Source organism: Anabrus simplex, chromosome 1 (assembly GCF_040414725.1).
Source record: "Anabrus simplex isolate iqAnaSimp1 chromosome 1, ASM4041472v1, whole genome shotgun sequence".
Taxonomy (NCBI): Eukaryota; Metazoa; Arthropoda; class Insecta; order Orthoptera; family Tettigoniidae; genus Anabrus; species Anabrus simplex.
The window spans coordinates 1,364,098,232-1,364,112,810 of NC_090265.1; the positions used below are offsets into that span (position 1 = coordinate 1,364,098,232).

Consider the following 14,579-nt stretch of genomic DNA (forward strand, 5'->3'; position numbering starts at 1 on the left):
GTTTTCGACTGGTTGCCCTTCCTGACGTCAAAGAACTGGGATTAAGAATCTGTTTTACAACTAGATGCTCTTTTTAACACGAGAATCGGGGTTTTACAGCTAGATGGACTTCTTAGATTTTAAATCGCTGAATCATGAACTATTGCTTTACAGCCGGATGCCCTTCCTGACGCAAAACTAAGATTTAAAAACGCAAGAATTTGTTTTAAGACTAGTTGCCCTTCTTGACGCAAAACTGGCAGTATCTAGCCTCTTACATCATACACTATTGTTTTCGACCGGTTGCCCTTCCTGACGTCAAAGAACTCGGATTAAGAAACTGTTTTACAACTAGTTACCCTTTCTAACACGAGAATCGGTGACTTGCAGCTAGATGCTCTTCTTAGATTTTAAATCGCTGTATCACGAACTATTGTTTTACAGCCGGATGCCCTTCCTGACGCAAAACTAAGATTTTAAATCGCAAGAAATTGTTTTAAGACTAGTTGCCCTTCCTGACGCAAAACTAGTAGTATCTAGCCTCTTACATCATACACTATTGTTTTCAAACGGTTGCCCTTCCTGACGTCAAAGAGCTGGGATTAAGAATCTGTTTTACAACTAGTTGCCCTTTCTAACACGAGAATCGGGGATTTACAGCTAGATGCTCTTCTTAGTGCAGGAACTAAGATTTTAAATCGCTGTATCACGAATTATTGTTTTACAGCCGGATGCCCTTCCTGACGAAAAACTAATATTTTAAATGGCAAGTATTTGTCTTAAGACTAGTTGCCCTTCCTGACGCAAAACTGGCAGTATCTAACCTCTTACATCATACACTATTGTTTTCAACCGGTTGCCCTTCCTGACGTCAATGAACTGGGATTAAGCATCTGTTTTACAACTAGTTACCCTTTTTAACACGAGAATCTTGGTTTTACAGCTAGATGCACTTCTTAGATTTTAAATCGCTGTATCATGAACTATTGTTTTACAGCCAGATGCCCTTCCTGACGCAAAACTAACATTTGAAATCGCAAGAATTTGTTTTAAGACTAGTTGCCCTTCCTGACGCAAAACTGGCAGTATCTAGCCTCTTACATCATACACTATTGTTTTCTACCGGTTGCCCTTCCTGACATCAAAGAACTCGGATTAGGAATCTGTTTTACAACAAGTTACCCTTTCTAACATCAGAATCGGGGATTTACAGCTAGATGTTCTTGTTAGATTTTAAATCGCTGTATCATGAACTATTGTTTTACAGCCGGATGCCCTTCCTGACGCAAAACTAAGAATTTATATCGCAAGAATTTGTTTTAAGACTAGTTGCCCTTCTTGACGCAAAACTGGCAGTATCTAGCCTCTTACATCATACACTATTGTTTTCGACCGGTTGCCCTTCCTGACATCAAAGAACTCGGATTAAGAATCTGTTTTACAACTAGTTACCCTTTCTAACATGAGAATCGGGGATTTACAGCTAGATGTTCTTCTTAGATTTTAAATCGCTGTATCACGAAATATTGTCTTACAGCCGGATGCCCTTCCTGACGCAAAACTAAGATTTTAAATCGCAAGAGTTTGTTTTAAGACTAGTTGCACTTCCTGACGCAAAACTGGCAGTATCTAGCCTCTTACATCATACACTATTGTTTTTGACCGGTTGCCCTTCCTGACGTCAAAAAACTGGGATTAAGAATCTGTTTTACAACTAGTTGCCCTTTCTAACACGAGAATCGGGGATTTACAGCTAGATGCTCCTCTTAGTGCAGGAACTAAGATTTTAAATCGCTGTATCACGAACTATTGTTTTACAACCGGATGCCCTTCCTGACGCAAAACTAAGATTTTAAAACGCAAGATTTTGTTTTAAGACTAGTTGCCCTTCCTGACGCAAAACTGGCGGTATCTTGCCTCTTACATCATACACTATTGTTTTCGACCGGTTGCCCTTCGTGACGTCAAAGAACTTGGATTAAGAATCTGTTTTACAACAAGTTACCCTTTCGAACACGAGAATCGCGGATTTACAGCTAGATGCCCTTCTTAGATTTTAAATCGCTGTATCACGAACTATTGTTTTACAGCCGGATGCCCTTCCTGACGCAAAACTTAGATTTTAAATCGCAAGAATTTGTTTTAAGTCTAGTTGCCCTTCCTGGCGCAAAACTAGTAGTATCTAGCCTCTTACATCATACACTATTGTTTTCAACCGGTTGCCCTTCCTGACGTCAAAGAGCTGGGATTAAGAATCTGTTTTACAACTAGTTGCCCTTTCTAACACGAGAATCGGGGATTTACAGCTAGTTGCTCTTCTTAGATTTTAAATCGCTGTATCACGAACTATTGTTTTACAGCCGGATGCCCTTCCTGACGCAAAACTAAGATTTTAAATCGCAAGAATTTGTTTTAAGACTAGTTGCCCTTCCTGACGCAAAACTGGCAGTATCTAGCCTCTTACATCATATACTATTGTTTTCGACCGGTTGCCCTTCCTGACGTCAAAGAACTGGGATTAAGATTCGGTTTTACAACTAGTTACCATTTCTAACACGAGAATCGGGGATTTACAGCTAGATGCTCTTTTTAGATTTTAAATCGCTGTATCACGAACTATTGTTTTACAGCCGGATGTCCTTCCTGACGCAAAACTAAGATATTAAATCGCAAGAATTTGTTTAAGACTAGTTACCCTTCTTGACGCAAAACTTTCAGTATCTAACCTCTTACATCATACACTATTGTCTTCGACCGCTTGCCCTTCCTGACGTCAAAGAACTGGGATTAAGAATATTTTACAACAAGTTGCCTTCTAACATGAGAATCAGGGATTTACAGCTAGATGCGCGCCGGATGCCCTTCCTGACGGCATAAGTTGCCAGGATTTGAATCGCGGTATCCATCATTATGTCTGACTTGCAGTTTAGAATTATTGAAGTGTTGTTATTTTATTAGAACACATTTTTCTTGCTTGATGTTTTTAGCATTATCGTTACGAGCAGGGGAAAACTGTTCTAGGAATTTAGCTTTTAATGGAGTTTTACTGCTTCTCTAAACCTGTTGTAATTAGGATGTTTTAATTCCAGTTTCAAATATTTGAGCCGCTATTTTAGATAGCATCTTGCTTGCTTTTTCTGTTTGCAAATAATAATAATAATAATAATAATAATAATAATAATAATAATAATAATAATAATAATAATAATAATAATAATAATAATAATAATAATAATAATAATAATAATAATAATAGGTCCCAGGAATTAACCTGGGAGGAGTCTATGTAGCTTTTGTCATCACATGGTTCTGGGCAAATGCGAGTGAAATGCGTCGTTGCTTGTCATCTGCAACTAATACATATTGGGTTCAGAAAGGGAACCCAACTTAGCCTCTTTCACTCCAACTCCAACATGTAACCTACAAGAGGTGTCCCTGTTAAAGCGAGCAACCCAGTGGAAGGTTGGGTAACCAATCCCAGCGGGAAACTGGTCGGTGAGCCGATCAGTGCTGGTGGCTTCAAGGCTTACAACCTTGATGGTTAAAAATCTGTTACCTTTTAGGTAATCACCATTACGACTCTCGTAATACTCGAAACATGGAGACAACGAATATTCAGAAATGTACCCCAGGTGGTAAACAATCCACCCTCACACAGTCTGGGGCAAGCAGGTCATCGGATTCTGGGGAACCTGCACCTTCATGCTTCCCACTTCTATCTAATTCTGCTAAACGACAACCAAAGAGAAACATCTGTACTTTGCTACAATAAAAATTAATTCCCTACTGAAGGTAGGTAAGCTCAAACAAACGCTTGACGTACTAGAAAATGTACAAGGTTATGATAGCAGCGCTAGATGAGACTCGGTTTACCGATGAGGATACAATAGAGTCCGGAGTGTACAGAATCTACAAGGGGAAACCTGCTGAAAGAGTTATCAAGACACTTCCACAATTTGGTACTGGGTTTGCGGTACACCACAAGATGGTTGACCATATTTTAGATTTCAATTCACCTAACGGAAGGACCTTCTAGTTATCCTTCAGGTCTCGTAATAGAGCATACACAGTCGTAAATTTCCACTCACCCACGAATGACACAAACCGTTCAAACCTGAAAAATGTAGAACAATGCTGGGCCACCTTAGAAGAAACTCTAGATAAGATCCATTCCCACCATTCCATCATACTCATGGGAGACTTCAATGCACAAGTCGGTAAGGAGTGAAATAACCGGAAGATAGTAGGCCATTATCCAGCCCATAAGAGAACAAACAGAAATGGAGAACGTCTCATTCAACTCTGTGACAAGTACAGCTTAGTCCTACAATCAACAGCCTTCAAACGTCTACCTAGAAAGGCCAAAATCTGGAAAAGTCCAAATCCTATGCTTGGCGAATTCCACCTAGACTATGTTGCTATAGCACGGCAACATCATATCGACATACAGAACGTCAAGGTATTACGAGGAGCCAACATAGACTCTGATCACTACCTTTCACTTGTCAAGATTAATATGCAACCCTTTAGGAAAACAACACATCTCCAAAGTAGTCATAAGATACCCAGGTTCAACACTCTGCTACTGCGCGATGAGGATTGTGATGTTCAGAATACCCTCAGGAAGAATACAGAGAAAGAAGGATGGCCTGCCTTACAAAAGGCCTTGCTGGATGCTGCTCAAGAAACTATCCCTGCCTCATCAACCAAAGGCAAACAACCATGGTAGAGTACAAATTGTGATGAAGTTATAGAAGAAAGGCGTAAAGCGTGGACTAAGTGGAACCAACATAAAATTGAAGCCAATTATGAAGCCTTCCTCATGAAAAGAAAAGCTACAGCTAACACCATCCGCAGTGCGAAGAGAAATTACTTCAGAAGCCCAATGCAACAGGCTGAAAATAATTTTCAGAGAAACAACTCAAGAGACCTGTACAAAGGACTTAATAAGCAAACGGCCCAGTGCACAACTCCTACCCTCATCCTCCACGGGCCAGATGGAAAACTTCAACTGAACAATAAAGACTGCACCAAAACTCCTGCAGACTATTTCCAGAAGCTACTAAACGCGGAGGAACCTGAAGAAAAGCTTATTTTCCAAGAGCCTTCACACAAGAACCCTGATTCTCAACCACCTACGAGAGAAGAAATAATGGACATCATAGGTGGTCTCAAGAACAAAAAGGCTTCAGGTGAAGACGGCATAGTTGCCGAGATGTGGAAATATGCAGATTATCAGTATTTGCAGAGCATCCATCAAATCATAAAGGAAATATGGACAACGGAGTCCCTACCCGATGGATGGACGTCTGCCGTGATTCATCCCCTCCACAAGAAGGGAAGTAAGACAGACTTCAACAATTATACAGGTATTTCCTTGTTAAAAATTACCCACAAGGTCCTCTCAGTAGCCCTGCTCAATAGAGTCTCCACACAGCTAGACTCACAGTTAGGTGAATACCAAGCTGGTTTCCGTAAGACTAGATCTTGTCCAGAACAGATACACAATCTTAAGACTGTTCTCAATTACAAAAGCCGAGGTGGACATCCATGAGTGGTGGTCCTAGTAGATTTTCAGAAAGCTTATGACTCTGTGGACAGAGACATCCTTTTCTCTATACTATAGGAACTTGGTCTGGATGGGAAGACCCTACGATTAGTTCAAGTTCAGAGGTGAACTATCCGAAAGCTTTCCAATCAGAACAGGAGATCGATAGGGTGATGGTCTCTCCTACATTCTCTTCAACTGTGTCCTGGAAAAGATCATTAGGGAATGGAGAACGATGCTACCACCGGGAGCTAGACTGAAGCTTGGGTACAAGAGAGACAACCTCATTGTCCTGTGCCTAGCCTTTGCCGATGACCTCATTCTATTGGTAAACAATATAGAGGAAGCTACTTACAACTTACAGAGTCTTTATAGTGTAGCGGTTAAGACTGTTCTGAAAATCAGCATCCAGAAGACTGAATTTATGATCAATATCAAGGAGGCCCCTTCTACAATTCCTCTCACAGATGCTACCATACGAAAAGTACCCGCAGTTAAGTACTTGGGAGAATGTATCTCTGCGAATCAGAGCGAGAACCTAGCCATAGATGTCATATGTACCAAGTTTGAAAGGGCTTATCACTCGTGTCGTAGTATCTATTCATCTACGTGCCTCTCCAAGAACCTCAAACTCAGACACTACAACTCGGTCGTCAAACCATCTGTTCTGTATGCTTCCGAGTGCCTTGTAATGGCCAGGAAGGGCCCACTTAGAAAGCTGGAGTTAAAAACGAGGAAGATCCTGAGGAGGATATTAGGACCAATCAGAGAGGAAGGAGGCATTTACAGAATCCGCCATAATGATGAACTGTATGAACATCAGGAGGACATCGTCACGTGTATAAGGAAAAGGCGCCTGAACTTTTATGGACACTTGTCTCGTCTGGATTCCGAAAGACTCAACAACAGGATATTCACAGCAACAGGAAGGGCCAAGGCTTCTAAGAACAAATGGATCACGTCAGTTAAGTTGGATATGGAACAACTAGGCATCCCACTGGGACAAACTCATGACCGAACACTGTTCCGTCAAGCCATCCGACACGGTGTTTTCCCAACGTCCCTTACAAGTAAGAAGACTATAGGACCTAAGTTGAGAGAGGAGAGAAAGCTGGCTCATAGTCAGCAAATGAAGGAGTATTGGAAGAAGAAGAAAGCAGTAACTTTACCGAAGAGTAGATACGAGCCCCGTGGTCTTCAGTAGGCCTAAACGACAAAGAATAATGATAATAATAATAATAATAATAATAATAATAATAATAATAATAATAATAATAATAATAATAATAATAATAATAATAACAATAATAATAATTCGAGTAGGTGAAACGTTATCTGATCCTGTAATATTTAGGAGAGGTGTCCCACAGGGTAGTTTTATTGAAATTTTACGTTTTCTTATATACTAAATAAAGTAAACTCGTGTCCTCATCCTGATGTGGTGCAGCTCTTTTCGTGTACACCCCCATTGGAGGTGAGCTGTATGTACCATTTCAACCACATACCAAACCTCCGGCCATTCTTAAAATTCTGGCAGTACCGGGAATTGAACCCGGGCCCCCGAGGACGGCAGCTAATTTCACTAACCGTTACGCAACAGAGGTGGGTACTTTAGTGGTAAGATCAAAGAACTAAAATCGCAAGTAAGGCTTTTTGTGGATGATGTCATAATGTAGGCTATATAGTAATCAAGAAATTGCAGGTTTGTAAGCGACTACAAACAGGCTCAGACAATGTTGTGAGATAGGCAGCAGACAATGGTATGATGGTCAACGGCATGAAAAAGAGGTTGCAAGTTTCCCCAAGAAGGAAAGTCCTCTCAGTTATATTTACTTTGTTGATTGGGTGATACAGATTAATGAAAATGAAAATCCACAGCCTATTTCCAGTCATTCCACCGGGTCAGGAATGGAATGAATGAAACCCCCATCTAGGGGCGAGGGTAGGAATTGTGCCTGTTCCTGAAGCCTGTCCCACTCTTCTTGGGGCAATGATTAATGATTGACAGATGAACTGAAATTATATAGGAGAGTGTTGCTGGAATGAAAGATTACAGGGGAAATAGGAGTACCCGGAGAAAAACCTGTCCCACCTCCGCTTTGTCCAGCACAAATCGCACATGGAGTAACCGGGATTTGAACCACGGAACCCAGCAGTGAGAGGCCGGTGCTCTGCCGCCTGAGCCACGGAGGCTCACGCTTAGAGATTAATATAAGAAAATATCTTCATCGGAAACATCACATAAACTAGGTAGGTTGTGAATAAAGTTTACTGATTCCTTCACATGTTATGAGAGTGGTTATAGTAAGGATGTAAAGGTGTGTATGTTTCTGGTACGACCACAATTAGAGTAGGGTTTCAGAGTGTGGTACCCACACAAGGACTACTTGATACGAGAACTGGAAACGATCCAAAGGAAAGCAGCACCATTCGTTCAGGATAATGTTTAGTAAAAAGAGTAGTCTTGCGAAAATATTGCAAAATCCAAGCGGGGAAGAATTGGGAATAAGGAGACGAGCTGCTCGACTAAGCAGCACGTTCCGAGCTGTCAGTGGAGTTATGACGAGCTGCTCGACTAACCAATATGTTCCGAGCTCTCAATGGAGTGACGGAGAGCTGCTCGACTAACCAGTACATTCCGACCTGTCAGTGGAGTGATGAGCTGCTCGACTAACCAGTACGTTCCGAGCTGCCAATAAAGTGATGGCGAGCTGCTCGACTAACCACTGTTCCGAGCAGTCAATGAAGTGATGGCGAGCTGCTCGACTAACCAATGTTCCGAGCAGTCAATGAAGTGATGGCGAGCTGCTCGACTAACCAGTACGTTCCGAGCTGCCAATGAAGTGATGGCGAGCTGCTCGACTAACCAATGTTCCGAGCAGTCAATGAAGTGATGGCGAGCTGCTCGACTAACCAGTACGTTCCGAGCTGCCAATGAAGTGATGGCGAGCTGCTCGACTAACCAATGTTCCGAGCAGTCAATGAAGTGATGGCGAGCTGCTCGACTAACCAGTACGTTCCGAGCTGTCAGTGGACTGATGGCGAGGAATGCCAGTAGTAGACGAGCTGCTCGACTAACCAGTACGTTCCGAGCTGTCAGCGGTGTGATGACAAGGAATGCCTGTAGTAGACGAGCTATTCGACTAACCAGTACGTTCCGAGCTGTCAGTGGACTGATGGCGAGGAATGCCAGTAGTAGACGAGCTGCTCGACTAACCAGTACGTTCCGAGCTGTCAGCGGTGTGATGACAAGGAATGCCTGTAGTAGACGAGCTATTCGACTAACCAGTACGTTCCGAGCTGTCAGTGGAGTGATGGCGAGGAATGCCATTAGTGGACGAGCTGCTCGACTAACCAGTACGTTCCCAGCTGTCAGTGGAGTGATGGCGAGGAATGCCAGCAGTAGACGAATGGGCTTCAGAGGAGCTTTTAAATGCAGGACTGTTCATAGTATGAAGATGAAGTCAGAAGGACAATTTGGAGCAAATGTTCATTTAGAGGAGAGGAATCAGTGATTGAAATACGAGGGTTGGTACTTAAATAGTGGCAACACTGCTGTGGAGACGATATACAACGGAATCTAATATTGTCGCTGATAGCACACGTTGGTTACATACCTACCTTACCTCAGAGCAAATGGACTCGCCCTTCCCACATCACCTGCGTGCACACAAGCGAGAGAAACACAGTCACTTGTGAGCTGGCGGTCTAACGTAACCTTATAACTATGTATTCCAAACAGGAACAACGGAGTTGGATCAAGATTGAATCTGCCAGAGGTCGTACAGCACGACAGTGTCATCAAGGTCTTCAAGAGGCTTGCGAGGAATCTGCATTGCCTTACAGAACAGTGGCACGTTGGGTAAAAGCCTTCAACGATGGTCGACAAACTGTGGCGGACATTCACCGGGCAGGTCGTCCTACGAGTGAAGAAGAAGTGCATGCTATTGCCGCGTGACTGGACAGTGATCGAAACCAGACGATTCGTGAGCTCGCCCAAGAAACCGGAAATGTTGCAGAGATTCGACAGGCCGCTCCATTCGCACCATCAACAGAACAGGCTCTGCTAAAGATATACTACGACTTCCACTTTGCTGGCAACTGGTTATACACAACGCTGGTGACTACATTGAAGGACAGTAAAGGTTGCTAACATGTAACTCTTTTGTACATATCTGTTGTAAATAAATAATTGCCACTATTTAAGTTCCAATCTTCGTAATTTACAAAGGAAAATGTTCAATACATTTCTAAGTATAAACAATTGGTAACGAATATATAACCTCGGTGACAGTTTGATTGTAGATTAACGATGCTTGATTGAACAAAAATGGTTTAAAATGAAGGGACATTTCATTCTAGTCTACAGGCTTTCCAGAAAATCATTAGTGTGTGAGAAAGCATAAAACAATTATTTTGGTCTTCCTATAAAGCCCCATTTACCCAGTCTATCCAGTGATATTTAAATCACATACATATAAAAACCTGCTCCTGCTTGAGTAGACTGTAATTATGAAGTTTGGTTAAGTTCTATTCAGCTGTTTTCTAATGATGGTGGAACAGACAAACAAACAGATACGAAAACTGAAAGCCACTGATATGGTCTTTAGTTGATCTAAAGCAGGTTTATGCCGTAAAAAAGCAAAGTAAACGACATTACAGACAGCTGACTCTCTACGACTCTTTATTTTGGTTTAGCGTATGGCTAATATCACATCACAACAATAACTAGAAAAATAAAATATCAATACGGGATATCCAGTAAGTGGAAAATAAATGTAAATGAAATAAATAGATAAGAAATAAATATAAATAAAGTAGTTTCCAGTACTACAAATATTTACAATGAATAGTGCGACAACTTAAATATTGTCGATTTTGAGTTATTTATATCATTATTTCCCATTTTCAAGCTGTCTCTGTTTGAGTACTGAATTAATTCGTATCACTAATCAAAACCGAACTAAACCAATAAAAGGTACTATGGAAATGTCCACAACTGTTATGCTGATATATTCACAACTGCACCTTTTCAAAATATAGTAATTTTGAACGGGTACAATATGTTATGTGTCATTTTCTACTGTGGCTTCGGAGGAATAAAATAATAATAAGCTTCCAAGACTGTCTGATTTCATAGAGGCACGTAAACTTTCAATCTCATATAACTCATATGTATGCATTATATCAAGCAAAGAAATAAAGCTAACAGAAGTTAAATAAGGAAGTTGCTACACCTCGTGTGGTACCTGTGTATATTTTGATGTAGACTATCGAACACACTGCAGTGAAATAGACAGTACGGCAAAGCCTAGTGTCCTTCATTGTTAATTATTGTCTTCGTCATCTTCCACAGTAGACCAAGTTGTTAGCTGGTTGAGATGATTATCAAAATCATTCACTTTCATCTTCTTAATAGGCAAATTTCTGGGAAGATGCGCGAGAGTTGTTGCAAAGGTTAATGTGCAGCATGTGATATTATGAAAAATGAAAATTCTTTGGTTAGTATGTCGATGAAAATAATGGCAATGTCCCGAAATTATGAAATGTTTGACGGTTGCAAAAGCACCCGATCCTAAAATATGTTGTATGGTCAAACTAAACTTAAACATTTGAAATTATAATAATAGATGGAGCCGTAAATTGTCTCAGTAGCTTAGCTGTGGGGTTCCCACACGGAATGCTGGGTTTCGAATCCAGGTTTATTCTGGGTGGACGTTTCATCTCAAAAATCACGTGGCTTCAGGAAGGGCATCCTGTCTTAAATCCCTGGACGAAACCAAAATTATCCTGGGTGGCTCCAGCGACCCCGGGAAAAACTGGGGTAAGCTGAAGAAGAAATAATATATATTAGCAGTTTACCAACAGCACTTACAAGGTCTTATAAGGTTTAAACATACTGTGAACGAAGGTGCAGCTAAATCTATGCAACTAGGCAACGAAAATGTAGTAAAACAGAGAATTCGTCTCGAAACAGTGTGAAGGTAGAAATAAAAAGAGAGAAAGAGTGCGTGAATGAAAGAAAATCTAGTTCTTCTATCGGCGTTCCGTAAAGGAGGGCTTCACTCCAAATTGGTGACCTTGCCGTCGAAATTCTATCACTGATCATGGTGTCTCTATGAACGATGTGTTGGACTCATTTCCCTTCTTTAAAAATAGTGTAATTAATGTTATAAACATTAACTTCTATGTTACCTTAGTTTAAATAAAAGTATGACTGGCATCCTTTCCTTATATAAGCATTCTCAACGTCCAATAGAACAGAACCAACTGATAGGCCTACAGATAAACCGATTGGTAGTCGATATTCGTACTTTAACGCAAGGTTTATTCCACCTGCTGGCCATGGTCTGTAAGGCGTCAAGTCTACATGGTATGACTCCATGGTCATCCGGTTTGAGTCTCGTTGGTGGAAAAATATTTTACCGTCAGAATGTTGGCCAGCAGAGTAGGAGATGTGGTGTTACACAATTTCTTATCAAGAGAGCATGCCAAACCCCTGAGTTTAACACAAAATCTCACCACAATATTCATACGGAGTGAGGGCATTTCAAACTGTTGATGCTGATTCGTCCGTCGGATGTGGCAGATGAAGAAGTTAAGCCTTGTGCAGACCCCTTGGTGTTATTCGATAGGAGTAGGCTATGTGCCAACACTGAATTTCGTTCACTCCTTACCACCACCATCATCATTTTTCACCCAGACGAGCAAGTGGCCCATGAAGAAAGACCTGCACCAGGTAAACCGAAGTTGTCCTCGTTCACTCCTGGTACTAAAAGCCATACGCTAAATTAAATAAATAACAAGTCATATGATAAACATTTGATCCTTAATGGATTCCAAATCTGCATCTCATAAAATTCAAATTCATAAAAATATTATTTAGAAATTTAATTCTGATTTCAGATCTATCCTGATACTGCCAATATGCATACGGAGCGAAGTCAGCGTTTAGCGATGTCTGTAGATTCTACTGGTTTCAGCCATCCTCTTTCAGCAGATGTCGAGACACCAGAAGAAATTGATTTAAAGTTCGGCCATATTTCATACAAGAAAGGTAAATTATTTGTGTAGACTTTGTTTAAATATGTAAAAACCGTAGAGTTTTCCACAGCGTGGGGTTCAGATTCTGTAGTGATACTGATAACTGAAGACTTGATTTTTCTCCTTAACTGCGAAGGAAATGAAATATTACTCAAGAGATACTGAACACGCTACCCAACCTTACTAGTGAATACAAATGTTCAATTACATGACACAACTCTCATGGGTGAGTGAAAAATGTCCTTATACCCCTGTATATTTCACTTTCCTCCATGGCCTCTGTACAGACGAATCTTTCTCCAGATTTAGTGCCTCCCTTTTCATAGCATTACTGACGTCACTGTCGGGCTCCATGGCTAAATGGTTAGCGTGCTGGCCTTTGGTCACAGGGGTCCCGGGTTCGATTCCCGGCAGGGTCGGGAATTTTAACCATCATTGGTTAATTTCGCTGGCACGGGGGCTGGGTGTATGTGTCGTCTTCATCATCATTTCACCCTCATCACGACGCGCAGGTCGCCTAGGGAGTCAATTCAAAAGACCTGCACCTGGCGAGCCGAACTTGTCCTCGGACACTCCCGGCACTAAAAGCCATACGCCATTTCATTTTTCATTTCACTGGTGTCACTGTCGAAAAACATTTCACACAATATTCTTCAACTCGTATTTCGAAACGAAGTGTATTTTGTGGATATTCTGCTTTCTGACTCAACGGAAAGTATTATTTATATGGTGTGGTGAGATCCATTTCATTTCAGCTTCTTTACTTTACATCTAATTATATCATCAAAAGAAATTTAGAACCTATCCCTATTTTACATTTAAACTCTGCCAAGAGTTATCACTAGGGCCCGGATGTTTATGACCTAAAAATGTTAGAAATATGCAAGCATTTATGACATAAAAATGTATTAAAATATGACAATAATTAACACTTATTTTTTTGGACACATATTCGAAATCTTCAAAATCGTGCCGCTGTTTAACTTGACATTATACTGAAAATATACTTTCAAAATCTAGTTCATTCAATAACAATAAATAAGTAATAATCTTAATTTTTATTTTATTTTGAATTTATTTAATTACTCATTCCAGAGGTAACTTTCGACTCTGCACAGAATGAAATAGATGTCAAATTTAGATGGACGATCAGAGAGAATTACAATAGTAATTTCATATATTAAAAAATAAAATTCTCACGCAACATGACTTGTAACGGGAGAAAAACCCCTCAACATCGCAGGATGCTTTCAGGCCGTGTTTGAAATACGTCAAATCGTTAGAGTTCAATTGAGGCTTACTGTTCTGTCGTTTTATACGCACTTGTCTCTTTCCATACAGCTTACCCTCCTAATTCATATAAATATATATTTCTAAAAAAGGTAATGTAAGAAATTGCAGACAACAGTTAGGAGATGTGAAAAACCCGTCTTTGAGATGAATGAAAGCAGGTATGCGAAAATGGAATAAAAAGACATAAATAAGCCAAAAACACGAAAATTCTTGGGGAAATATGAGCATAACATAAAAAATTACCCGAAAATGACAAAACATTAAAAGAACCAAAATATGACTTTATATGACCCATGAAAATTGCATCATTGTAGTCACCGTAAATAAAATCATTCTTAACTTGTATTTTCCATGGAAGTAATATAAAGAAATAAAATATGACATGTCCTAAACATGACATGTCATAAACATAACATGTCATAGTTATCACAAAATAATCACACCGAAATAAATTTGGAAAAGATTTAACTTACCTATGCCTCAAACTTCACTTTAAACCAAAATAATCGGATACCACGATACTGTTATTGGGCTGACGAATTAATGTGTACTTTGCATACAGTACATGCCAGTATACAAAATCCTTGCTCTCAGTATTAAGGCCAATACGACTTATACAATAGCCTGTACCGTCGTAAACTGACACCATAAACTGTGCTACTGCCATTTTCACTAAATGAGACAGGTTATCTCATTATCCCGCGATAACCTACGA

General features: G+C 40.4%; 1 protein-coding gene across 1 annotated transcript in view; it reads left to right on the forward strand.

Annotated features, from left to right (window-relative positions):
• LOC136859064 (uncharacterized) overlaps positions 1-14,579 on the forward strand; it is a 792,234-nt gene that overhangs the window by 623,457 nt on the left and 154,198 nt on the right. The window contains exon 35 of the mRNA XM_068225768.1: positions 12,434-12,584. Coding sequence (XP_068081869.1) covers positions 12,434-12,584 — 151 coding nt within the window. The remainder of the gene's footprint in view (positions 1-12,433; positions 12,585-14,579) is intronic.